At 38.2% G+C, this 27,292-nt stretch overlaps 2 protein-coding genes across 3 annotated transcripts in view; one reads left to right on the top strand and one right to left on the bottom strand.

Moving 5' to 3' along the window:
* Window positions 1–27,292, top strand: part of METTL9 (methyltransferase 9, His-X-His N1(pi)-histidine) — a 50,880-nt gene that overhangs the window by 20,287 nt on the left and 3,301 nt on the right. For both annotated transcript variants that reach the window (XM_059898371.1, XM_059898372.1), the window contains exon 4: window positions 1,821–2,005. In XM_059898371.1, coding sequence (XP_059754354.1) covers window positions 1,821–2,005 — 185 coding nt within the window. The remainder of the gene's footprint in view (window positions 1–1,820; window positions 2,006–27,292) is intronic.
* Window positions 10,642–26,327, bottom strand: IGSF6 (immunoglobulin superfamily member 6). The gene is made up of 6 exons (XM_059898376.1): window positions 26,261–26,327; window positions 22,168–22,524; window positions 20,015–20,121; window positions 19,304–19,351; window positions 18,865–18,945; window positions 10,642–11,020 (listed from the first exon to the last, which is right to left on the bottom strand). The coding sequence occupies exons 1-6, from the start codon at window positions 26,325–26,327 to the stop codon at window positions 10,964–10,966; spliced, it is 717 nt and encodes a 238-aa protein (XP_059754359.1). The 3' UTR covers window positions 10,642–10,963.

A 27,292-nucleotide genomic window follows, 5' to 3' on the forward strand; every position in this document is an offset into this window, starting at 1 on the left:
CAAATAATTCTGAGATGGATTTACTGAGATTATTCTAGATTTTTAAAAAATTTTTATTTATTTATTTATTATTTATTTTTGGCTGCATTGGGTCTTCGCTGATGCGTGCGGCTTTCTCCAGTTGTGGCGAGCAGGGGCCCCTCCTCATTGTGGTGCACTGACCTCTCATTGTGGTGGTTTCTCCCGTTGCGGAGCACGAGCTCTAGGCGCACGGGCTTCAGTAGTTCTGCCTCGCCGACTCCAGAGCGCAGGTCCAGCAGCTGTGACGCATGGGCCCAGTTGCTCCGCGGCATGTGGGATCTTCCTAGACCAGGGCTTGAACTCAAGTGCCCTGCATTGGCAGGCGGATTCTTAACCACTGCACCACAAGGGAAGCCCAGATTATTCTAGGTTAAAACATGCTGATGATGTTGGGTTCTGCTTCGTTTTAGATCAGGCCTAAATTTTTTTTTTTGGTTTTTTAAATCAAATATATAATTTGTCTTTTGCAAGTTTATGAATTTAAATTGGCTGTTTGGCTAAGGTATTAATATATAAAGTCTTTCTTTTTAATTGTTCATTTCAGCTTTTAAAATGGGAATTGATGACATTTTTATCCTGAAAGTAGAGTCTTCTCTCTAGTTTAAATGAGCTAAATACAGCTCCTAAAATCATCATTGCAGTCACAATTTCAGTACAACAAAGTGATTTTGGAGCTCTAATGCCCTAATTTCAAGTAACAAAGAAATCTGCCTAGCTCCTTGAAGTTCGTCAGTTTTGTTTGGGAGGAGGCTTTAGTTTTTTAAAAAATCTAGATTGAAAAGAAGATGCACCTGAGTAGTGTTTCTTTTTATTCTGCTATACAAAAATGCTCTAAAATGTCATTATACTATGAGTTTTCCTAAACAGTCCTCATTATGCTTCTAGAATTTTCTTAAGATATCTCTATCTGCTGAGCGTGATCAAAGACTTGTTTACCAAAGGTCCTTTTTCCTGTTTCCTTTTCCTCCTGTCTCTATCATAACATGCCTCACCTACCACATTCTGATTGGTATAACCAAGCAGGAGTGAGTAATTTATAGAATTGCCTTAATGGTGTGGCTAACAAAGCCTCTTGATATAAGGACTCCTCCTCTCTGTGAGTAAAACATTGTAAAGGACTAGAAATGTTTTTAGGGTGAGAGAAGACAGGGATGAGAGAGAGGGAGGGAGAGACTGATTGTGTGTTCATGAGATACTGAGGGCTGAGAGTGGTGTGTTAACTATGTTCTTCACTTACCATTTTAATAGGATGTCCTGTGCTTTATCTTTTTCTATATAGTTATTTAGATATGAAGATTCTAGAGTATGAAATAGTATCTCTCTCCTGGGAATAGAGATGTGCTCAAAAGATGTAAATGGAAATTATCTTATACCACTCCTAGCCATTCTTAAAAATAGGAGGGACCTTAGGAATAGAAAACATGAATATATGATGTATTCTACGATTACATTCCAGTGAATGTAAAAGTAGGATTCTTTGTTCATTAACTGATGTTCAAGAATTGGATGCCCTAGTTTCATAACCATTTTTATCATCTTATATCTTCATACTTATTAAACATACTAGTTCTTACAAAGGAAATTTTGCATGTTTTGAGATTTGGAAATAGGAGAATTGCTAAATTTAAAGAAATATGGTTGTTTACTTTTGTATGGCCATTTTATTATTGCAAATATAAATTAGAAATGAAGATTTTTGAACTTACTTTGATTTAGAAAACAAAATTAAAGTCTTTACTGGCATCTAAGTATTTTTAAAGATGTCTTTAAGAGGGTTTGTATCTTTCTGATTTTTGCAGAGTGCTTGGTATAAATGAATGGCAGAATACAGGGTTCCAGTATGATGTCATCAGCTGCTTGAATTTGCTGGACCGCTGTGATCAGCCCCTGACTTTGTTAAAAGATATCAGAAGTGTCTTGGAGCCAACCAGAGGCAGGGTCGTCCTTGCTCTGGTCTTACCTTTTCATCCCTATGTGGAAAACGGTAAGTGTGGTCACCCACTTACCAGCCTGTTATCCAGAATTGGTGATTATTGGTGTTTGTGATTCTGTGCTGTGCACAATTAGACATGGACTGGTATTTCTCAGAATAGCCTGGAATTTAACAGAGTACAGTTAACCCATGTAAAATACCACCTTGGTTAATGTTCGTCTTAATGTGGATTTTATAGAACTCTAGTACTCCCTTTGCAGTGGTAAGAATTAATAGATGGATCTGCCTGCTCAAGATTGAAAGCCTAAAATGCCTTTAAATGGAGCCTTAACCACTAATTTATTAGCTTATGAGCTGAGTCAAGCAATAAATGATGCCTTTTAATCTACCTGAATATACCTGCCAAATGTTACAGCTGTTTCATATTTTACATCTCTTGTCACAGACTCTAATAATGATAAATGCTGTTGTTATCCATTTTTTCCTTTTGAAGACCATTTGTGTCCCAGCATGTATCATTTCTTTGACCTTTGGTTTTTTGATTGCATGGTCTTGCTCTTCAGCAATACCGAATGAAGAATATCTCAGAAGAAATGGTTTGATTTCATATTGCTTCATATTTACTTTTGGCCAGAGACATTAATTCATACTTGGTTTTAGCTTATGTGGTTTGCATTTTAGATCATGTTGAAAGTTATGACTTTAAACCTCTTTTGAATTTTCATAAGTTAATTGTACAGTAATGTAAAAATTATTTATTATATAAGTAATACATGTTAATATTTTTAAATGTTTACTTTTTCTCTTTTACTGCCTTGTTCAGCTTTGGGTTCAAAAACTCTAAGAGCTTGTAGACATTTTTAAGAAATCCATTAGTATTTTGTAAGCATCGTAGTTATCAAATACCTGTGAAAATCTGTCTTAAGGAATAACACTGAAGTTTGCTTATAACTGTGGATTTGTGTTGCCATTCACTTGCTCCTTCTTTTCTTCTTGTTCTTATTTTTTCTCCCTCAGGTCTTAGTCCCTTCTGATTTAATGCTTGTCTTAACGTTTGCCAAATGGTTTTAGGTTTGTGTTGATGGTGGGGAAAATGGAGAATTCTTTTTTTTTTTTTTTTTTTACGAATTGAGTTTTTTTTTTTTTTTTAATTAATTAATTAATTTATTTATTATTTTTGGCTGTGTTGGGTCTTTGCCTCTGTGCGAGGGCCCTCTCCAGTTGCGGCAAGCGGGAGCCACTCCTCATCGTGGCCTCTCTCGTTGCGGAGCACAGGCTTCAGACGCGCAGGCTCAGCAGTTGTGGCTCACGGGCCCAGCTGCTCTGCGGAACGCGGGATCCTCCCAGACCAGGGCTCAAACCCGTGTCCCCTGCATTGGCAGGCAGATTCTCAACCACTGTGCCACCAGGGAAGCCCTGGAGAATTCTTTAGACATAGGAGGGTGGGAAGGAGAATAGATAGAATAGATGTCCCCTCCCCCATCTAACTTCTCCATTTTTACATTCCTGTGTTGAATCCTTTTGTCATGGTAAAGAAAAAAACTGCTTTAACGTGTGAGTGCCCATATAGCGCATATATGTGTTGTATAGGGGAAGACCTGGTAAATGTTGTCCATGATAATTTAGCAGCCTGACCTTGTTTCAGCGCTGTTCCCTGTGTAACTAAACCTTGGCTCCATCTCACTGCATTGCAATCACTAGTCATCAGGTTGTAAGGTCCAGGCTTCCTGTGTCCTGTTGGGCAACCACACGATGGAACTTTAATGGTACTTCCTGGCATAGCAGGAGGTGGAAGAGCAAGGGAAAAAACATCAATCTAACCATGAATTTTATTTCCTTGTGTTTCTGACACTAAAAATTGAAAAGAAGTTAAACTGGACAAGAGGGCAGTCTCTAGTAAGGACTGAAAACAAGCTCCTTGATTGTGGTTGCACAGTTGCCTGTTGAATCCAAGGCGTCTGGTGTGTGACACATAGCAAACCTGAGAGGCGGAGCCTTGTTGCTGTGGGTGACCTTTAGTGACCTATAAGTTTTGTAGACTGCTTGTGGCACTCTATTATTGCTTCCTTTCTCTAAGTCACTAATTAGATCCTGATGATTTCCTTGTGACACTGTGTGAAGACCCAGGAGGTGCAAAGTGATCTTGCTGTGAGTTCATGTATATGGGGCTGGTTTAAGGATATGTGAGTGTACTTTTCACACTTGGCTCAATTTATTTTTTAACAAAAGCAGTTGTAGATGAAATGATTACTTGTGTAATTTTTTTGATTTGTCTTGAAGTTGAACCACAGCAATTTTGTTGCTTAGGTTAATTTAGGGAAAAAAATGCAAAATGTATCTTTCTAATTTCAGTTTGTTTGGTTTACTGACCCAGTTCTGGTTGGGGGTTATTAAATCTAGTGAGAATTGTTTTAAGCATCAAAAAGGGGCAAAGTATGTAATCAAGAAAAGGAGACTTATTTTGCAAAAATGAAAATTTAGTGATGTTTAATTTTTCAAAATTGTAATTTTTATGAAAAGGTAATTCATGGTAAAAAAGAGTTCAAGCAGCTTGCAAGAGAGTATAAAATGAGGTTTCTCATCCACTCGTTACACAATCTTGTTCAGGTTTCTTGAATATTTTTCTAAAGATAGTCTATGCAAATATGGGTGAACATGAAAAAATTGATTGTATAATTAAAGCCCATTATAAATAGTTTCATTGCCCTTTTCCACTTAAGTATGTCTAGGAAATTATTCCTTACTAGCACGTAAGTATCTACATCCTTGTCTACGTGTAAGCAGTGGTGTGCTGGAGCTGGTTTTACTGGCTCAGGAGAGCTGATTGTTACCTTGGCAGGAATTTAGTGAACTGGTTGTTAAACTGGGCCATTATTGCAATTGACCTCAATGGGAGTACTTACACCATGGAAATTGGCAAACTCTACAAATAGTCTCTCCCTTCTTCTAGCTGATTGGTAAACCTTTACCAGCACACTGCTGGGCATTTGGTAACTTTACTAGAGGAGGCCTCTGTTGACTTATTACTTTTAGATACCAGCAGTTTGCTTTATAAATATTTACAAGTGAAATGAACATTCTTAGGCGAGTCTTTTTGCACACGTGTAAGTAGGTATCAGGATATTTTCTGCTTCAAGAAACAGAAGGAGCAACTAAAAGTAGATTTTAAAAATTAAGAGTTTATTTTAGAAAAGTGATCCCAAGGTTGGTTAATTCAGTGATGGAAGTGTCCACTGAAGTTCAGAACTTGCTTTCATTTCTTCATCTTCAGTGTGTTGACATTCCCCTCGCAATTACAAAATGGCTGATGCAGCGCCAAGCATCATGTGTAGGCATGACAGAGTCTTGGAAAGAAAGAGGTATTTTCTCCCATACTTTTTTTTTTTCTACAGTGATGGAAAACTTTTCCAGAAATCTCCCTGGCACATCTCACTTTTTCCCATCGGCAAGGATGGGGGCACATGCCCTGCCCAACCAGCAACTGGCAGGCAGGTCAGGACAATTGTGATGCAGGTCTGGGGAGGGAGTCTGCCCTGAGCATATTTACACTGTGAGACTGAGCTTGCAGTGAAGGTGGAAGGGATACTCTTATGCCACAGAATATCTTTATCATTTAAAAAGTGTTTACTGAGTGATGCTGGAGATAAATGAGCGAAAAACATGCAAATATCCTTGTCCTCATGGAGCTTATGTTCTAATGAGGAAGACAGACCGTAAACAAATGGCATGTTGTTGGTGATAAATGTTATGGAGAAAAATAAGCAATAAAAGCAAAACAGGGGCTTCTTGGAATTGGGGGCTGGGTTTGGGTGCTATAATTTTAAAGAGGGTGCTCAGGGAAGGGCCTCTCTTAGAGAGTGATGTAGGGAAAAGGCTGAAGGAAGTAAGGTTTATGGTTATCTGGATGATACATTTCTAGGAGTGGAACTGCTTGTTAAAGAGTGAGTTTTCCAAATAGCTACACTGTGATCCTAACACCATTTATTGAGTAATCATCTTTTCCCCAATGCTTTGAAATGCCACCTAAATCATAGACTAAAGTCCTATATGTGTTTGGTTCTGTTCTCTTAAGATTTATCCTTCTATATGTGTGCCAATACCAAACTACTTTAATTACTGTAGCTTTATCATACTTGTTAGTATCATAGCACTAGTCTTTCTTAATCAGTTTCTCTTAGATTTTTCTTGGCTTATTTAACAGATCAACTTAAGCACTAACTTGCCTAGTTCCCCTATATTAAATTTATCGGTTCATTTAGGGAGTATTGAGTCTTCTTAGCTAATAATAGGATGTCTTTCAATTTATTCAGTTATGTTCATTAGTAACAAAATTTTCTTCATAAAGGTTCTGCACAGGTTTTGTTAGATTTATTCTAATGGTGTGTGTTTGAGATATAATAAATAGGAATTTTTCTTCCTTCATGGTTAAAAAAATAAAAAATTTCCCCAGCTTTATATAGTTGACAAACATTTTTTGTATTTAAGGTGTTCAACATGATGATTTAGTATACGTATACACTGTGAAATGATTACTGCAATCAAGTTAATTAGCACATCCATTACCTCACATAGTTACCTTGTGTGTGTGTGTGTGTGTGTGTGTGTGTGTGATAACGCTTAAGATCTATTCTTTTAGCAAATTTAAAGTATACAGTTCAGTATTATTAACTGTGGTCACCAGGCCGTACATTAGATCCCCAGAACTTATTCATCTTATAACTGAAAGTTTGTATCCTCTGACCAACATCTTCTTATTTCCCCCACCCACCAGCTCCTGGCAACCAACATTCTCTTATCTGGTTCTGCAAGTTTGACTTGTTTCAGTTCCACATATAAGTGAGATCATATAGTATTTGTCCTTCTGTGTCTAGTTTATTTCACTTAGCATAATGTCCTACAGGTTCATCCATGTTGTCTCAAATGGCTCTCGCATCATAGAGTGGATATTATGCATACACAGACAAGCAATTGTTTTGTGTGTGTGTGTGTGTGTGTGTGTCTGTGTACCAGTTTTGTAACCATTTACCTTATTGGGTTATTTTAGTGTGTCCAATAGTTTTCAGCATTGATTCTCTTGGGGTTTTTTAATACAGTTATAGCATCTGCAGATGGTTTTAATACTTCCTTCTCGTTTTTAGACTTTTTTTTTTTTTTGGTGCAAGTGAATTTGTAGTTATTTCCAGAAAATGTTAAAGAAAAACATGGTAGAAATTTTTGCTTTGTTTTTTACTTTAATGAAAAAATACTTTAAATATGATTCTGTCTTTTGGCTTGAGATTGCTGTTTGGCTTGAGATACATATTTTTTTTAAATCCTGTTTTATTAAGAGCTTAAAAAAAATGAGGAATCAATGTTGAATTTGCCACCTGTGTTTTCAACATCTATAGAGATAGTGTTTTTTCTCCATTGGCTTATTAAATTAATAGTACTTTTCTAATACATATCCATTCTTGCATCTCTGGGCTTAGGCGGAATAGTCTTGTATGCACCACTAGATTGTATTTACAAAAACTCTAAATAAAAATATTAGCATTAATATTATTGAAAAATGATAGTTGGTCTGATCTGATCTTTTATTTGGAGGATGTTATCTTTGTCATGTTTTGGTATCAATGTTCTGCTGGCTTTGTAAAAAATAATTTCTAAGTTCTTTCTAATGCTCTGGAACAGTTTAAATAGCATTATGGTTATCCGCTTTTGGAAATTTGGTAGAATTCTCCTGTGAAACCAGCTAAGCCTGTGGGTTTTGAGAGGTAGCCATTGGCAACTTTCTCACTTTCTTTCAGGGTCATTGTTCATATTAAATTAGACATGTTAAGTCTTAAAGTTCCCATCGGTCTAAATAGAAATAAGCAAGACTCTGGCCGGACTGCTTTGTTGAAAGAGCATGGGCTTTGAGGGCTGACCTGTTTTGAAATAGGGGTCAGCCCTTATTACCTGAGCCTCTCATTAAGCTTAGTGTTTCATCTGTAAAAATGGGGCTAATACCTACCTTGAGGTTTGTTGTGAAGATTAAATAACGTAATTTAAAGGATAGTGCCCAACCTTGTCTATCTCAGTATTGGTATTTGATACATGTTAGATTTTTTCATTCCATCCTATTCTGTTACTTTGCTTTTATTTGTAGCTTCATTGATCAGATTTGTTCACAGTTCTTCACTTTGAAGTATTTGTCAATGTTTTTGCATTTTAGCTTGGTCTCAGAATCTGTACCTTTTCCGTCGGTTTATGTGACTCGACTCCACAGACACTTAACTATATGCCTATTAGCCCAGGGCTTCAAACTCTCAGGTCTTATATAGCAGAGAGAAAGAAACGACTTATTCTGAAAATTTCGTTTACACCTTTTGGTATGTGGGTTTAAGTGCTCTTGTCTAGAGGGTAGGGTGTATAGACACTAGAACCATGTCTGTCCATTTTCATCTTCAAGTTGTTTTAATATTACTTTCTTTTCATTGTCTTGGGAAATATAAATCTAAACAGAAAGCTATAGCTTAATCCTTTCCAGTGAAAATTCTGGATGCTCAGATAGCAGGAAAATTAATGTTAGGGATTCAGTGAACAGTCCTTATGAAGGGGGTGAGGATCAATGGCTAGGGAGTGAAGTGTGCTTCATATCTCAGGTGAAATGCTGAAAAAATATTTTCCTTTAGAAACATCGTTCAATTGCATTCATATAAGGGCATTTAAGAGCCTACTATGTACCAGGCAGTGCTAGGCAGTAGAAATAAAAAGAAATGAGACATGTGCTTCTAGTTTTAAAATACTTACAGAATAGTTCAGAAGATGTAAACAGACAATGGCAGGATAGTCTGATAAGAAACATGACAAAGTACTATCGGTTTAGAGAAGGAAAGATCCATTAACTGCTAGGGAAGTTTTCATGTAGGTGACATTTGACCTGTTTGTATCTGTGGAGCATTTTACCAGGCAGAGGGAATGGCATGTGCAAAAGCATGAAGATGTGAACAAGGTGGGGTTCACAGGTGAGGACAAGTTCAGTGAGACCCAAGGATAGCATGCAAAAGAGGCCTTTGGTTGCATAATAAGTATAGCACTCAATAAATATTGTTGGCTGCATGGATGGATAAAAGAATGAATATTATATATACATCAGGCACTCATATATGACCTCAGGGAATATAACTACTTGGAAAAGTGTATTCCAAATTGTAGCTTAAAAATCAATCTTTGAAATACAGTTTTTGGTTGTATTGGCAAAGATTTAATCTGAATCAACTATGAATTTGTCTTAGGGATTTTGTTTCCTTGTTAGTTACACAAAGAACAGTATATTTTCAGCCCTGAAAGTACCAAGTAATGACTCTCAGAAATGAAAAGGAAATGATCGAATCCAACACTTCTTCTATTCACCTAGATGGTGTTAGTGGTTACCTTTTTTGCCATCTGGTTTAGAAGTTCATTTATTTCAGCCAGGCCAGTGGTCTCAAAGTGGAGGGAGTACACAAGACAATTTATTTTGGGATATAGGAAGAAAATATTAACATTTTTATTTATATTACTTTTAATGCCCATTGTTTAATTTCTATTTTTGTGTATACACATATACACACATAAGTGTATATGCATACACTATATAAATCACACACATGCACTCACACGTATATACATCCTACACACAAATAAAGTGAGGTTATGCGCTCCCCTCTCTCCCCTTCCTATTTTTCCTGGCACATGTGATTAGAAAGGTTAGAGATTACTGATTTAAACCATTAGTACAAAACGCTTTCAAGGGATCTTAAAATATTCTAAAATTTGATCTGGGTTTTAAAAATAAGAATACATCTCATTTTATACCAGCTTAAGAGAAGCACTTTAATGACATAAACGTTAGGTTGTAATTCATGTTTAGTAATGAACATATACTTGTAGGTACTTTAAATAGATTTTTTTTACACAGAAGTAACTTTCAGAGAACAATTCATAACATGTTTTCTTAGTGAGACGGTAATGAGTGCCATGAACATCCTTGCTGTATACCCAGTCCCTTACCTAACATTTCCCTCCTAAGTTGGTTAAAAATCAACATTGCAATGTACAGTACAAAACTATATACTTAGTATGATCCCAACTATGTGTGAAGTGTAGGTTTGTATAAGTGTGTATGTGTGTGCACATATGTATATTTGTGTGCGTGTGTGTGTGTGTGTGTGTAATACAATGACTTATTAAAAGAGAAAAAAAAATCAGTATTGCAAGGGCATTGTCAGGAACAGTGCATTGCCGAATCCTTCCCTGGTGCTGTTGTTTGGCACGAGACTGACATCTAGAGTCGGATGCAGCTTATTTGTTCTGAGGTTTTTTTCTGGTTGAACCTTCTGCTTTGGATTTTCTGTATTTTAGTTATTGTATTCTTACTCTATATTCTATTCTGGTCGCACTTTTTGTTGGTAGCATGATGTAAGTTACTTTGCATACCCTGGTAGGAAAACATGCACTGTACCATTGCCCCATTGCAATACCAGAGGAAATAATTTTTGCTACAAAATACTTTTCAAGATGATTTTTTCTAACTCAAATTTTGCCACTCTCTTTCCTCCCTCCATCCTCCTTCCCTGCCAACTTAGTCTAATTGGCCCATCACTTCTACACACCGTAAAGACAATTCTTCCACGCAAGACTGAGGCACATGGTGTGTCTTCAAATCTTCTTCAGGGTAACAGTCATCATGTGGTGCACCTCATATGTTGAATGAAACAAATATAGGATATATGCTATAATTGAAAGTTTTTGAGGATGTTTGACTGCTTAGAATTCTCCTAGCAAATTAGGAAAGTATTTTTCAGTTGCATTTTGTTGGGTTTTAGTATTGTGATAATTACTCTTAGTAATAGTTTCCTCATACTCTGGCATCCTTCTTGTAGCCAGTTGACTTTTCCGTTTACTTTAAATTGGTTTTTAAAAAACCCTGATCAGTGTATGTCCATTAACACTTCCATAACTTCTGGAGTTGGATTTTCAGTGACTTAATTGAAAATCAGAAGATTTCTATGGTCTTTCATAGTTAGAAAGTGCTCTTCTATTTTCATAAGTGTTGTCTTTCTCCTGCTGCAATAGTAAATAACAAGCCATATTTTAAGTTATGTAACCAATAACGCCACACTACAAGCAACATATAAACTACAGTACCATCTTGCATTCTGGGTCCTAAATACCCTTCCAGTAACCTTAAAGGTCCAGTTACCATTTTCCCTTTATTTGGAGTAAGATGTGGGAACTGAAGAATAATTTTCTTGTTCAGATGCCATTGTCAAAGCCCTGGCTTAGAGCTTTAAAATTCCTACTTCCAGGCCTGTCTTCAGGCCATTTAACTTGGTCTCTTTGCTGAAAAAGATGCCCCAGCATCAATAAGAAAAGAGTATGAACAGGCATTTATAATTATTCAGAGTGACATCTTCGGTAATTAGACCACTTCTTTATGTATTTGTGTATACATTGAAGGAGAAGTGACTACATAGATGATATTCTTTCCTGGATGAAAACCCTTTTCAGAAATCGGATTTTATAAAACACACCTCAGGGGGTTTCCCTGGTGGCGCAGTGGTCAAGAATCCGCCTGCCAATGCAGGGGACACGGGTTCGAGCCTTGGTCCGGGAAGATCCCACATGCCGCGGAGCAACTAAGCCCGTGCGCCGTAACTACTGAGCCTGCACTCTAGAGCCCACGAACCGCAACTACCGAGCCTGCGTGCCGCAACTACTGAAGCCTGTGTGCCTAGAGCCCATGCTCCGCAACAAGAGAAGCCACCCAGTGAGAAGCCTGGGCATCGCCACGAAGAGTAGCCCCCGCTCGCCGCAGCTAGAGAACGCCCGCGCGCAGCAACAAAGACCCCGTGCAGCCAAAAATAAATAAATAAATAAATTAATTAAAAACAAAACAAAGCAAAAAAAACCTGCACCTCATATCAGAATTCTGTTTCATTTGACCTCATGGCTGCTGTTTAAGAGGAAAATATCTGGAGATTAACCAAGATGGCGGAGTAGAAGGACGTGCTGTCACTCCCTCTTGCGAGAGCACCAGAATCACAACTGACTGCTGGACCATCATTGACAGGAAGACCCTGGACTTCACCAAGGAGGATACCCCACGTCCAAGGACACAGGAGAAGCCACAGTGAGACGGTAGGAGGGGCGCAAGCAGAGTAAAATCAAACCCCGTAACTGCTGGGTGGGTGACTCACAGACTGGCGAACACTTATACCACAGAAGTCCACCCACTGGAGTAAAGGTTCTGAGCCCCACGTCAGGCTTCCCAACCTGGGGGTCAGGCAACGGGAGGAGGAATTCCTAGAGAATCAGACTTTGAAGCCTAGTGGGAATTGGATTGCAGGACTTTGACGGGACTGGGGGAAACAGAGACCCCACTCTTGGAGGGCACACACAAAGTAATGTGTGCATCAGGACCCAGGGGAAGGAGCAGTGAGCCTGGGGGAGACTGAACCAGACCTACCTGCTGGTGTTGGGGGGTCTCCTGCAGAGGCGAGTGGTGGCTCTGTTTCACCGTGGGGATAAGGACACTGGCAGCAGAGGTTCTGGGAAGTTCTCCTTGGCGTGAGCCCTCCCAGAGTCTGCCATTAACCCCACCAAAGAGCACGGGTAGGCTCCAGTGTTGGGTTGCCTCAGGCAAAACAGCCAACAGGGAGGGAACCCAGCCCCACCCATCAACAGTCAAGTGGATTAAGGTTTTACTGAGCTCTGACCACCACAGCAACAGGGAGGGAACCCAGCCCCACCCATCAACAGTCAAGTGGATTAAGGTTTTACTGAGCTCTGACCGCCACAGCAACAGTCAGCTCTACCCACCACCAGAGCCTCCCATCAAGCCTCTTAGATAGCCTCAACCACCAGAGGGCAGACAACAGAAGCAAGAAAAACTATAATCCTGCAGCCTGTGGACCAAAAACCACAGTTACAGAAAGATAGAGAAGATGAAAAGGCAGAGGGCTATGTACCAGATGAAGGAACAAGAAAAAACCCCAGAAAAACAACTAAATGAAGTGGAGATAGGCAACCTTCCAGAAAAAGAATTCAGAATAATGATAGTGAAGATGATCCAGGACCTCGGAATAAGAATGGAGGCAAAGATTGAGAAGATGCAAGAAATGATTAACAAAGACCTAGAAGAATTAAAGAACAAACAAACAGAGATGACCAATACAATAACTGAAATGAAAACTACACTAGAAGGAATCAATAGCAGAATAACTGAGGCAGAAGAACGGATAAGTGACCTGGAAGACAGAATGATGGAATTCACTGCTGCGGAACAGACTAAAGAAAAAAGAATGAAAAGAAATGAAGACAGCCTAAGAGACCTCTGGGATAACATTAAACGCAACAACATTCGCATTATAGGGGTCCCAGAAGGAGAAGAGAGAGAGAAAGGACCAGAGAAAATATTTGAAGAGATTATAGTCGAAAACTTCCCTAACATGGGAAAGGAAATAGCCACCCAAGTCCAGGAAGCGCAGAGAGTCCCATACAGGATAAACCCAAGGAGAAACACGCCGAGACACATAGTAATCAAAGTGGCAAAAATTAAAGACAAAGAAAAATTATTGAAAGCAGCAAGGGAAAAACGACAAATAACATACAAGGGAACTCCCATAAGGTTAACAGCTGATTTCTCAGCAGAAACTCTGCAAGCCAGAAGGGAGTGGCATGATATACTTAAAGTGATGAAAGGGAAGAACCTACAACCAAGATTACTCTACCCGGCAAGGATCTCATTTAGATTTGATGGAGAAATCAAAAGCTTTACAGACAAGCAAAAGCTAAGAGAATTCAGCACCACCAAACCAGCTCTACAACAAATGCTAAAGGAACTTCTCTAAGTGGGAAACACAAGAGAAGAAAAGGACCTACAAAAACAAACACAAAACAATTAAGAAAATGGTCATAGGAACATACATATCGATAATTACCTTAAACGTGAATGGATTAAATGCCCCAACCAAAAGACATAGACTGGCTGAATGGATACAAAAACAAGACCCATATATATGCTGTCTACAAGAGACCCACTTTAGACCTAGGGACACATACAGACTGAAAGTGATGGGATGGAAAAAGATATTCCATGCAAATGGAAATCAAAAGAAAGCTGGAGTAGCTATACTCATATCAGATAAAATAGACTTTAAATTAAAGAATGTTACAAGAGACAAGGAAGGACACTACATAATGATCCAGGGATCAATCCAAGAAGAAGATATAACAATTATAAATATATATGCACCCAACATAGGAGCACCTCAATACATAAGGCAACTGCTAACAGCTATAAAAGAGGAAATCGACAGTAACACAATAATAGTGGGGGACTTTAACACCTCACTTACACCAATGGACAGATCATCCAAAATGAAAATAAATAAGGAAACAGAAGCTTTAAATGACACAATAGACCAGATAGATTTAATTGATATATATCGGACATTCCATCCAAAAACAGCAGATTACACGTTCTTCTCAAGTGCGCACGGAACATTCTCCAAGATAGATCACATCTTGGGTCACAAATCAAGCCTCAGTAAATTTAAGAAAATTGAAATCATATCAAGCATCTTTTCTGACCACAACGCTATGAGATTAGAAATGAATTACAGGGAAAAAAACGTAAAAAGGACAAACACATGGAGGCTAAACAATACGTTACTAAATAACCAAGAGATCACTGAAGAAATCAAAGAGGAAATCAAAAAATACCTAGAGACAAATGACAATGAAAACACGACGACCCAAAACCTATGGGATGCAGCAAAAGCAGTTCTAAGAGGGAAGTTTATAGCTATACAAGCCTACCTAAAGAAACAAGAAAAAGCTCAAGTAAACAATCTAACCTTACACTTAAAGAAACTAGAGAAAGAAGAACAAACAAAACCCAAAGTTAGCAGAAGGAAAGAAATCATAAAGATCAGAGCAGAAATAAATGAAATAGAAACAAAGAAAACAATAGCAAAGATCAATAAAACTAAAAGTTGGTTCTTTGAGAAGATAAACAAAATTGATAAACCATTAGCCAGACTCATCAAGAAAAAGAGGGAGAGGACTCAAATCAATAAAATCAGAAATGAAAAAGGAGAAGTTACAACAGACACTGCAGAAATACAAAGCATCCTAAGAGACTACTACAAGCAACTTTATGCCAATAAAATGGACAACCTGGAAGAAATGGACAAATTCTTAGAAAGGTATAACCTTCCAAGACTGAACCAGGAAGAAATAGAAAATATGAACAGACCAATCACAAGTAATGAAATTGAAACTGTGATTAAAAATCTTCCAACAAACAAAAGTCCAGGACCAGATGGCTTCACAGGTGAATTCTATCAAACATTTAGAGAAGAGCTAACACCCATCCTTCTCAAACTCTTCCAAAAAATTGCAGAGGAAGGAACACTCCCAAACTCATTCTATGAGGCCACCATCACCCTGATACCAAAACCAGACAAAGACACTACAAAAAAAGAAAATTACAGACCAGTATCACTGATGAATATAGATGCAAAAATCCTCAACAAAATACTAGCAAACAGAATCCAACAACACATTAAAAGGATCATACACCACGATCAAGTGGGATTTATCCCAGGGATGCAAGGATTCTTCAATATACGCAAATCAATCAATGTGATACACCATATTAACAAATTGAAGAATAAAAACCATGTGATCATCTCAATAGATGCAGAAAAAGCTTTTGACAAAATTCAACACCCATTTCTGATAAAAACTCTCCAGAAAGTGGGCATAGAGGGAACCTACCTCAACATAATAAAGGCCATATATGACAAACCCACAGCAAACATCATTCTCAATGGTGAAAAACTGAAAGCATTTCCTCTAAGATCAGGAACGAGACAAGGATGTCCACTCTCACCACTATTATTCAACATAGTTTTGGAAGTCCTAGCCACGGCAATCAGAGAAGAAAAAGAAATAAAAGGAATACAAATTGGAAAAGAAGAAGTAAAACTGTCACTGTTTGCGGATGACATGATACTATACATAGAGAATCCTAAAACTGCCACCAGAAAACTGCTAGAGCTAATTAATGAATATGGTAAAGTTGCAGGATACAAAATTAATGCACAGAAATCTCTTGCATTCCTATACACTAATGATGAAAAATCTGAAAGAGAAATTATGGAAACACTCCCATTTACCATTGCAACAAAAAGAATAAAATACCTAGGAATAAACCTACCTAGGGAGACAAAAGACCTGAATGCAGAAAACTATAAGACACTGATGAAAGAAATTAAAGATGATACCAACAGATGGAGAGATATACCATGTTCTTGGATTGGAAGAATCAACATTGTGAAAATGAGTATACTACCCAAAGCAATCTACAGATTCAATGCAATCCCTATCAAATTACCAATGGCATTTTTTACGGAGCTAGAACAAATCATCTTAAAATTTGTATGGAGACACAAAAGACCCCGAATAGGCAAAGCAGTCTTGAGGCAAAAAAATGGAGCTGGAGGAATCAGACTCCCTGACTTCAGACTATACTACAAAGCTACAGTAATCAAGACAATATGGTACTGGCACAAAAACAGAAACATAGATCAATGGAACAAGATAGAAAGCCCAGAGATTAACCCACGCACCTATGGTCAACTAATCTATGACAAAGGAGGCAAAGATATACAATGGAGAAAAGACAGTCTCTTCAATAAGTGGTGCTGGGAAAACTGGACAGCTACATGTAAAAGAATGAAATTAGAATACTCCCTAACACCATACACAAAAATAAACTCAAAATGGATTAGAGACCTAAATATAAGACTGGACACTATAAAACTCTTAGAGGAAAACATAGGAAGAACACTCTTTGACATAAATCACAGCAAGATCTTTTTTGATCCACCTCCTAGAGTAATGGAAATAAAAACAAAAATAAACAAGTGGGACCTAATGAAACTTCAAAGCTTTTGCACAGCAAAGGAAACCATAAACAAGACGAAAAGACAACCCTCAGAATGGGAGAAAATATTTGCAAATGAATCAACGGACAAAGGATTAATCTCCAAAATATATAAACAGCTCATTCAGCTCAATATCAAAGAAACAAACACCCCAATCCAAAAATGGGCAGAAGACCTAAATAGACATTTCTCCAAAGAAGACATACAGACGGCCACGAAGCACATGAAAAGATGCTCAACATCACTAATTATTAGAGAAATGCAAATCAAAACTACAATGAGGTATCACCTCACTCCTGTTAGAATGGGCATCATCAGAAAATCTACAAACAACAAATGCTGGAGAGGGTGTGGTGAAAAGGGAACCCTCTTGCACTGTTGGTGGGAATGTAAATTGATACAGCCACTATGGAGAACAATATGGAGGTTCCTTAAAAAACTAAAAATAGAATTACCATATGACCCAGCAATCCCACTACTGGGCATATACCCAGAGAAAACCGTAATTCAAAAAGACACATGCACCCGAATGTTCATTGCAGCACTATTTACAATAGCCAGGTCATGGAAGCAACCTAAATGCCCATCAACAGACAAATGGATAAAGAAGATGTGGTACATATATACAATGGAATATTACTCAGCCATAAAAAGGAACGAAATTGAGTCATTTGTTGAGACGTGGATGGATCTAGAGACTGTCATACAGAGTGAAGTAAGTCAGAAAGAGAAAAACAAATATCGTATATTAATGCATGTATGCGGAACCTAGAAAAATGGTACAGATGAGCCAGTTTGCAGGGCAGAAGTTGAGACACAGATGTAGAGAATGGACATATGGACACCAAGGGGGGAAAACTGCGGTGGGGTGGGGATGGTGGTGTGCTGAATTGGGCGATTGGGATTGACATGTATACACTGATGTGTATAAAACTGATGCCTAATAAGAACCTGCAGTATAAAAAAACAAACAAAACAACTAATACTAAACTTTCATTGGGTTATTTGTATGGAAACATGTTAATATAAATGTTTCAGACATTACATGAAATTTCTAAAAATCTTATATTTGTATTTGTATGGAAATATGTATGGAAATATGTTAATATAAATGTTTCAGACATTACATGAAATTTCTAAAAATCATATTTGTATTTGTATGGAAATATGTATGGAAATATGTTAATATAAATGTTTCAGACATTACATGAAATTTCTAAAAATCTTATATTTGTACTTGTATGGAAATATGTATGGAAATATGTTAATATAAATGTTTCAGACATTAAAAAAAAAAAAAAAGAGGAAAATATCTTTACTAGTATATAAGTTCATTATTTTGTATACATTTTAATTTAAATCTGAGCAGTTTGATCATGCATCATGGAAACGATCTGCTCTACTGGCTCTAAAACAATGTCTTGTTTGAAAAACCTGTTTATATAGGACTTTAAAGAAAAACCATCAGAATGTACTGTAGTCAATATAGATGTATTCTTCCTATGACTACAACCCCAAAGACTGAAGAAATACTCATTTCTTATTTTTATTAGCTGTGTCTTTTTTAATGTGAACTAGTAAGTTTTCTATATAATTTGATCCACAAATGTTTGCAACATCTACTTAATGCTCACTACTGCATGCAAGGTACAGTACAAAGTAGCTTTCAACCCACAAAAGCATCCTTGTCTGTACTGAAAACACTGCTTGTATCCAATGTGTTTCTGAAAGATTTCATGTCACTAAGATGCCAGCCTGGTGTCTATTGAATATTGCATCAGATGACCTTTGTTATGTATTTATCAAAACAAGTTCTATATAAAAATGCATTTTGTGAAAGTCCTCTTTCAGACATTTGTAAAGGAAAACTTGATTATCGATAGGTTGTTGGCAGCTTCGTCTTGTTTAGTTAAACATTGCTTTATATCTTTTTTGATATTTTACACTTACAGGTTGTTGGCTTGTTTCCATGTGTCTCTTATTATATAGTTCTTGAGCAATTTCCTGGAAAATACGCCGAGCACTCTTTTTCTATAAATACAAATAAGAAAAAAGTGTATCTCTCTCAGGACTAAAAGCAATGATTATGGCACATCATCTGAGCCTTTTCTTTCTTTATTGCCACCAGTCTCAGAAACTACCCCGCCCAACACATCTGTACCTACAGCTAACTCTTGTATTTTGAGTATAATAAGTAGAATTTATGATTGAGAACTATCAATTTACCACATATGTTACCACTTGAGATTATCATTTTTCTCAACAATAGGAAACAGTATCTGTGGTTGAAAGTTGTTCTGTGATGAAGTTCTGAGTTTCTTAAATTATTTTGGATTTGAAGTAGTTACAACCACAATTTGAAAGATATTTTACAAGCATTGGTCTGTACCTTTTGTGAATCTTCTGTTTCTTTCTTTCTTAGAGTGTTAGATTTTGACTGTCAAGAAGAAAAGGAGAGTCTTATAAGACATTTTATATACTCAAAACAGTTGTGGCAGAGATCTCATACCATAATAAGATTAAACTAACTTAATATTTAAATGGTAATGCAGTAAGAGTTAATAATTTTCATGTCATTTCTGAGATGATTTATTAATAAAATAGCTCAAACTGATATTGATTGTAGAATTTATAGTGATCCTAATATAACATATTCATACCCCCTCTTGTAGCATGTGAACAACCAGAAGATAGTCTTTCTCAAAATCTTTAGGCCTTTTAAAGATATTTAAAGGCAGTTTCTAATCTCTTTTAACCTTTTTTTGCTCTTAAAGATTGTTCTTAGCCCTTTCATACCTCCCCCACCGGCGGAAAGTAGCATGTGTATGATGGTTATAAAGAAGGGTCTCTTATTCCCATATTACTGGGTTTTAAGAAGAAAACCCTGTAAATTGTGTACTCTGGTTAATAATTTCAGTGATGAAAATTTTTGCTTTCTTCTACAGACCTCTTCTGCAGGTGGTATTTCCTGCAAATGCAAAGGAAGATATTAATTAGATGAGCTATTTCTGAGGCTCCCAGCATGTGGAGAGATGGAAATTATTTCCTTATGATAATATTCAAGGCCATAGGGACATCTAATGCAAGAAATTTGACTTACTTTGGTGAGGACGATGAAGAACACGAACACACCAGTAACGTACATAGAGAGCAGTGATAAGAGGGCCGCCAGGAGACTCTGCAGTTCCTTGCTGAGAACCTTTGTCTCTTTGTTAATTACAGATACAGAAAGAACCACAGTCACTATTGAAGCATATTATTGCAAATATATGTATAAAGTATAATCGAAACTACATGTTAGAGGTGAAACATGAACTTATTCTCTTTGGCTATTCGTATAAAAATTTATTCAGGGTCTCGATTCAGAAAGTACTCAAGTATATGATATAGTTAAAGCCAGTTCATTAGTTCTTTAAATGTATTATGCCCAACATGTTATTCATTTTTAAAACTTAAAATTTTTAAAAGTTCAATTAATTACTTGTCATAATGCTAAGAATCACTTTTTATATAAAGTTTTGCTTAAAGTTAGATAAACATTAAGGGTTTGTTCAAGGGTGTTTAAAGTTTCTTATAGTAGATATGATGTACAAGTGTCACCAAGAGTCTGTTTATGGAGTTAAGATACTTTCCCACGTGTATTTATAACCTTGAATTGTTTAGTACACATAGCTGAACAATGCAGTTCTCTAAGAACCTGAGAAGGCCGTACATTGAGATTTTAGTGCTCACGGCATGCTTAAAAGACAGGCATTGTTATATGTGCCCCTTATTTCTAATAAAGTTCTGGAAGTGAAATTACTGAATCCATTTGCACATTCTGAATTTCTCCCTCCTTGCAGGAAGTGTCCTGTGCTCTAGGTAGTGATGAAGAAACACACCATGTCTTCAAGTACCTGAGTATTTGAAATACAAAATCCATTTAGATTTATAATTGTTATCTGAATAACTTGTACTTTTCAACTAAATATCCCATAGATGCTTATCCTGTGAACTCAGTTTATACAACATACATTTTTCTTGTGAAACTAACAAATCAACCATATCTGTAAAACTTTAAAAAAAAAAGTTTCAAGTGTGAAATTAGAAGCTCTGCAGAAAAGGAAATTGCCATGTCTATCTTAGTGGTACTTTCATTCCTGCTCCTCAAGAAGAATGTTTCTTCACATAAGCTTGCAGGTTTGAAACCTTCATCTCTTTACAAACCATTTTTCTTCTGTCTAATATTTTTTATAGAAGACGAATGCATGCAGTGAGATACACAAATCTCCAAAGCTGTTGTGTGTTTGTTTTAATATCTATAGCTAACATTTACTGAGCACTTGCTATGAGCCAGGCACCATTAAAAGTGCTTTATGTGCATTAACGCATTTATAATTTACCTTACAGGTGAGAATAAACTAAGGTTAAATGACAGTGGAATATCAAAAGTCCATTAGAGCACCAAAGCAGGGATTAAAATACAGGACAATCTGGGCTCCTCAAAGTCCTGTTTTAACACCAAAAGGCTGGTTAATTTGGGTTTTCATTTTAATGATCTCAGCGCTCATCATACCAGAGTTTCTTTAAAGGCGAGAGGTCTGAAAAAAAGCACGGAGTTACTGCCCTTCTCTTCCTTCCCCCAGAATCATGTGAAGCTTTTCCTCTGAAATTTCTTAATTTATAGAACTTAGCTAGGCTCAGTGTCCTCACTTGCATGAGGAAATTGTCATGGATTTTAGTAAATCTCAAGAAGCCAGAGCCACACCGACCTTCTTTCTGTTCATTATCTATGCAGAAGGGGTAGGGTCAGGGATCCCCCAGTGACTTCACCTAAAATTTATGTTTATTCTCCATAATGCATATTTTTTTTTCTGGGTCCAATTTATTGATCGCTTACGCTTCTCCAGTGTCTTGTTCTAGATGGTGCAATACCAGACTAGATCCCGACAAGGCTGTCAGTTAATCGTCACATTTCAATCAGTGTAACATACAAAAGGAGGACATAGTTGGTCAGCCTTTGCCAGTAAAGTCTGGACATGGAAAGAGAATATAGCACCCACATAACCCTCACTCTGTGTCTGCGGAGGCTGGGAGATGGTGTCGGAGGAGTTCTTGAATCCAAACTTCATGTTAGCTTGTGTGCAGGTCACACTCTTCACCGGCTCGGGTACTAAGTTACCAAATTTACCTCATACTCTCTGCATATAAGTATTGTGATGCATTTAGGGGGCAGAGCAGAACGCAGTAGTTGGGAATAAAGTCTTGACTAACCTCTTACCACCAGCACAGTCCCTCCTCCCGTCCGCTTAGCTCTCGGTTCCTTTGAACTGGGAAAGGCTATTCCACAGATGTAGATTGCACTGTCATTGAAAGTCAGCCTGTTTACAGTGAGGGAAACTTGGTTTTGTGCCAGATTCACAAGTGTGAATTTGTCTGTCTCATTTCTGCATCCATCCCAGCACAGGTTCTCGGGCTGGAGAGCGCCGTAGCGAAACCACAGGCTTGTTGGTTGCTCTGCAGGGCACCCCGCTGTGGAGAAGGAGCAGTGCATGGTCACAGCTTTTTGAGTGTAGTCCACTTCAAGGGAAGGTGGTTGAACCACCGAGACGGTGCAGTTGCCCGCGGCACCTGCAGGAGGAAGCAGGCGAGCCTGTTTAGTGGGCCTCTCACCTCCCTCTGTGCTTCCGTTTTATTGACATTTTGGGGTGAAGAATCGTTGAAAGCCATTGCTTTCTTTTTCTTCCCTCACTCCCAGCACAGACAAGACTGTAAAAGTAGACATTGGTGCCAATATTTTATAATAACTATAAATGGGGTATAACCTTTAAAAATTGTGAGGTTGTACACCTGTAACTTATATAACATTGCACATCAACTTTACTTCAATTAAAAAAATAGGAGACTAAAAAAAAAAGTAGACACTGGTATTCCTCACTTTTCCTAACTCTCCGAGTTTCCTAACCTCAGCCTGCTGTTGTGCAGTGATGTCTGGTACTTGAGGGCAGCCCCAGAGAGGTCCCGGGAATCTGCATTATCATGAGCAGAGGTGACAGCAGATCCAGAGTTAGAGGTTCGGGGTCCACATGTACACTCGTGGTGTACGTACAAGCTTTCCTCTGATCTCCCTATGCAGATCACTTACTCTCTTGGGGCCTGTTTCCTCATCTGTACCCCCTGGCCTCACAGGAGTGTTGTATTCAATGTGGTAATAGGTATCAAAGCCCTTCATGCAAATGTCACGCCCACTGATTGAACACATGGGCAGTAGGGATTTTGGAGGGGGGCCTTGTGGCAGTTGTGATTGCTAGGAATTCATGACAATTTACAGTTGTTCTTTTATGAGTCTAGTTGTCCCAGTGGGAAACATTATAAAAGGCAAGATGTACATCGGGCAAAATGTAGCCCTGGCTTAGCCTACAGTGTCTTTGATTACTGAGCGGAGGCCTAATGAGCTGGCCGTGCCACAGCCCAGCAAATTGGATTTCTTCCTGGCACTTGTACATTGCTTTGTGGTCTCTCGTAGCTTTCGTCTATTTGATGAGAGTATAGCTCATGGAGCACACACTTTAGCTGGGATCCTAGCTCTGCCAGTTCCTAGTTCTCTGGTCTGTTTCCTCATTAGCAAAATGGGGATAGTACTGTGCACCTCATGAGTTTAGCGGGAAGTTTAAGAGAGGCCATCGGTGCATAAGGAGTATTTACTTACCTAAGTCTTAGTAAGTATTTAATAAAAGGTAGCTATTTCTGCTGCCACCATGATTCCATTAATGGGCAGTGTCATATGCCCATTTTAGAGATAATTGTGGACATCTCAGCAACGTGTTAGCAGGGCCGGGATTCGATACCCAGTCCAGTGCTCTCTCCACCACGTCCTGCTGCTTTCATGTCATAGAGGTTGGGTCCCTACTTTGGCTTTCTATCTAATCCCAGGCATGTGAAGCTGGAAAGCCGCTCAGGTGTTTATAAATGGGAAGACCTCCCCTCAACCCTTTTGGGATCAAGGGGGAGGCTCTATGTGAAATAGTATTGGTAGAGACAAATTGGAATTTCTGCATGTTTTTAGTCTGACTTTGCCTGGTTATATGTTTCCACGTGGCCTTATTTGTCTGACTTTGTCCTTTGCTACTGTAAACAAAATTGAAAAGTAATCCAAGTGGTCTGATGTAAGTTTCAGACGAGCTTTTTGTCACCTAACATTTTTGTTATAGGTCCTGACCCAGAACAGAAGAATTAAAACTAGAATCATTGTATCTGTGATGCAAATCTGTTCTCACCATGTTTTAATTTTAGTATTTGTACAATCGAAGATGAGCTGGGAGCTTTTTAGCAACCTGATAAATGTAAACCAGATGAGAGGGTAAAGTCACTTGGAGAAGACCAGGCTTCCTACTTCTTCAGCTGAGGGACTTAGCTTCACTCCTAAGTCTGATAACTATAAGCACAGGTCTCCTACCCAGACTCAGTCACCTTAGAAGTAAAGAAACACTTTACAAGGTACAGTGATCATTATGTATGGAAACTTGAAATGGAAGTGGGCCTACCAGAGCCACAAAGTTAACCAGCAGTGTCCCAGTGTCAGGTCCTCTGTCACATAGAGTTTTTAACTGGGAAGCTGCCTTTTAACATTTCTCTTGGAGAACTAGTGCTCCAGGGTAAAATAAATATTTGCAACTTTGGAGTTTCATATCTCCGCTCCTTTCCGACTACTGCCTGAGAAGGGAGAAAACCAGTTGCAGTGGTTTCCTGTGAGAGCGCAGGCTGTGAGGACACTGCTTGCCCCCTCCCCCATGCCTGTGAAGCAACATCTTAGTGAAACAGGGAAGTTTGGATGATATGTCACACCGCAGCCCACTCCTGTGAAAAATTTCTCTTTAAGAACTCCCACATGCTGTAGGATTTTTTTTTTAAAATACAGAACCCTCTGAAAAGGTTGAAAGTTTATCTTCTTAATGGAGGGAATAAAAAAAGATTACCATTTTTGAAGACCAAGCTAGAAAATACATAGAAAATTAATTTTTTGACACTTTCTAAAAAAAGCCTTTTTGGAAAATTTCGAACATATGCAGAAGTAGTCGACCAGCACAGTGACTTCTGTGCCATCACCTGACTTCAACCCAGTGTTGTTCCAGCTCTTCTCCCTACTTGTTCCTTCACTCCTGTGTTATTTTAGGGCAAATTCCAGATATTTTATCTGCACATCTTTCAGAATATATCTTTAAAATATAAGAATTCTTCTTTAAAATAATACTAATTAAAATATATTAAAAGTAATATAGGGCTTCCCTGGTGGCGCAGTGGTTGAGAATCTGCCTGCCAATGCAGGGGACATGGGTTCGAGCCCTGGTCTGGGAGGATCCCGCATGCCGCGGAGCAACTGGGCCCGTGAGCCACGACTACTGAGCCTGCGCGTCTGGAGCCTGTGCTCCGCAAGAAGAGAGGCCGTGATAGTGAGAGGCCCGCGCACCGCGATGAAGAGTGGCCCCCGCTTGCCACAACTGGAGAAAGCCCTCGCACAGAAACGAAGACCCAACACAGCCATAAATAAATAAAAAAAGATTAAAAGAAAATGAATAAAGACTCATTCCACAAGCACTTGATATACAGTATTAAAAAAAAAAAGTAATATATACATATTAGGGAAAAAAAGACTATTACTGAAAGTAGAAGTAAAAAAATCACCCATAGTCCTTTCACCACCCCCACCAAAATCACTGTTAACATTTTAATATATTTCTTGACAGATGAGAAAAAAAATAATTTTAAGAGCTTTTGCTCCCTTTCCTGCCCTATGACCCAAACTTTGTGGGCAAATCTGAGATTATTAGATTTATTAGAACTATGGTGAGATTATTAGAACTGTGATGTAGGAAACTCTTTCATAGAGAAAAAAACAGGTATAGGCATCCATATATTATGAGATGATGATTCTTCAAGGAAGGAGCCATTGCAGTTGTTTTTTTAAATGACAAGTACTTTAATTTATAGAAATTCAGCTTTTCTGAAGCACTGTTCTTTAAAAATATTCAAGTGTTGTTTAGTGCAGAGTGAGTTCGCCTGTATGGGAACTGAATTGTTGATTACTAACATGTGATTTTATGAATATTTTCAACCCTTTGTTTGGTGAGGTGCTCTTCTCTAAAGCTGCATAATAGCAAAGGAAATTTTCAGTGTTAATACGAAATTTTTTCTCAGCTATTCTTTTATTACCTGTTTCTCTGAGAAAAAAGGAAATTTATCACCTTAGACAATTTCCATAATGCTATACATTTAAAAATTAATCTGAAGGGGCTTAAAATATGAATGAATTAGACGAAAAGTAGCAATTGATTTAAATAAAATGGAGGGAAAAATAAAAGAACCTTACCGACATGAAATAGAATCAGATTGAGTTCCAGACCGAGAATGATTTTGCCTCTGTTCACAGTCTCCATTTCTGTGTGTATGTGTGAGGTGGTTGGTGGGATTGCGTATTTGAAGAGAGTTGGCTTTTTTTAAAGAAAGGAAGAACCAAAGAGAGGAACTCTTATTAAGGAACCATAATCGGGAACTTTTTGAGATTGTGTAAAGATTGTTTGTAATCCAGTTTCACCATTTAAAGTTGAGATTTTAGCCTAGAGCACATTTCTAAATGTTCACATTTTTCTTGGATTTTACAAATCCTCGAAAGTGTTAGATATTTTGAGTGAGATTTTGATTTACATGTGGTGCATATTCCCAGGATGTGTTCTTTGACGGATAATTCGTACTTTAAATTTCTAGAGCAGTTCAGTCACTGGTCTTGAAGCATCTAATTTGTGCTTAGTGCTGGGCCAGTAACTTCTGGAAATGGAAGAGAAGCAGAAGGAAGTGTCTTCACGTAGACAAGAGCAGAATTAGTGAACAGTACATCAGAGTACAACGAAGAAATAAGTTGTGTACCATTAACTAGCTGTGCCCCGGTTTTGTGTGACCCATTTTATTGTGCTGTGAAACAAATGTGTGGAATCTCTGTCATCCCCAGCCCCTTGAGGGCTTCATCAGTCAGGTTCTTTGTAAGCAACGGAAAATGACTTGGACTGACTTAAGCAAAGGGTAATTTATTGAAAGGATTTGGGGTAGCTCAGCGAGTCACTGGGAGGACTGGAGAATCGTGTATGGGGGTCTACACACAAGACACATGCCCCAAAACATAGTATAAAACTGATCCTAAGAGCACACTGCTGCCGCCAAGCACTAGATGCTGCGGCTGGACCAAAGCCTGTCGGTGGTACCGCTCAACGCTGCCCCAGCTGCTTGGTCTCACGCCACTGCTCCGCCTCCCCAGAGAACGAGCCTCATGTCCCCACTTCTCTGGGTCACTAGCTCGTCCTTTCAGGTCTCAGGCGAGTGTTTCTGAGCTTAGGTCATGTGCCAGTGC

The sequence above is a fragment of the Balaenoptera ricei genome, chromosome 15 (assembly GCF_028023285.1).
Source record: "Balaenoptera ricei isolate mBalRic1 chromosome 15, mBalRic1.hap2, whole genome shotgun sequence".
NCBI classification, from domain to species: domain Eukaryota; kingdom Metazoa; phylum Chordata; class Mammalia; order Artiodactyla; family Balaenopteridae; genus Balaenoptera; species Balaenoptera ricei.

Coding starts and splice junctions, on each gene's coding strand:
- IGSF6 (XM_059898376.1), bottom strand. CDS start 26,327: ATGGAGACTGTGAACAGAGGCAAAATCATTCTCGGTCTGGAACTCAAT. Junction 20,122..22,167: donor GACTGTGCTGGTGGTAAGAG/GTTAGTCAAGAC, acceptor TAATTAACAAAG/AGACAAAGGTTCTCAGCAAG. Junction 18,946..19,303: donor AAACAGAAGATTCACAAAAG/GTACAGACCAAT, acceptor TTGTATTTATAG/AAAAAGAGTGCTCGGCGTAT.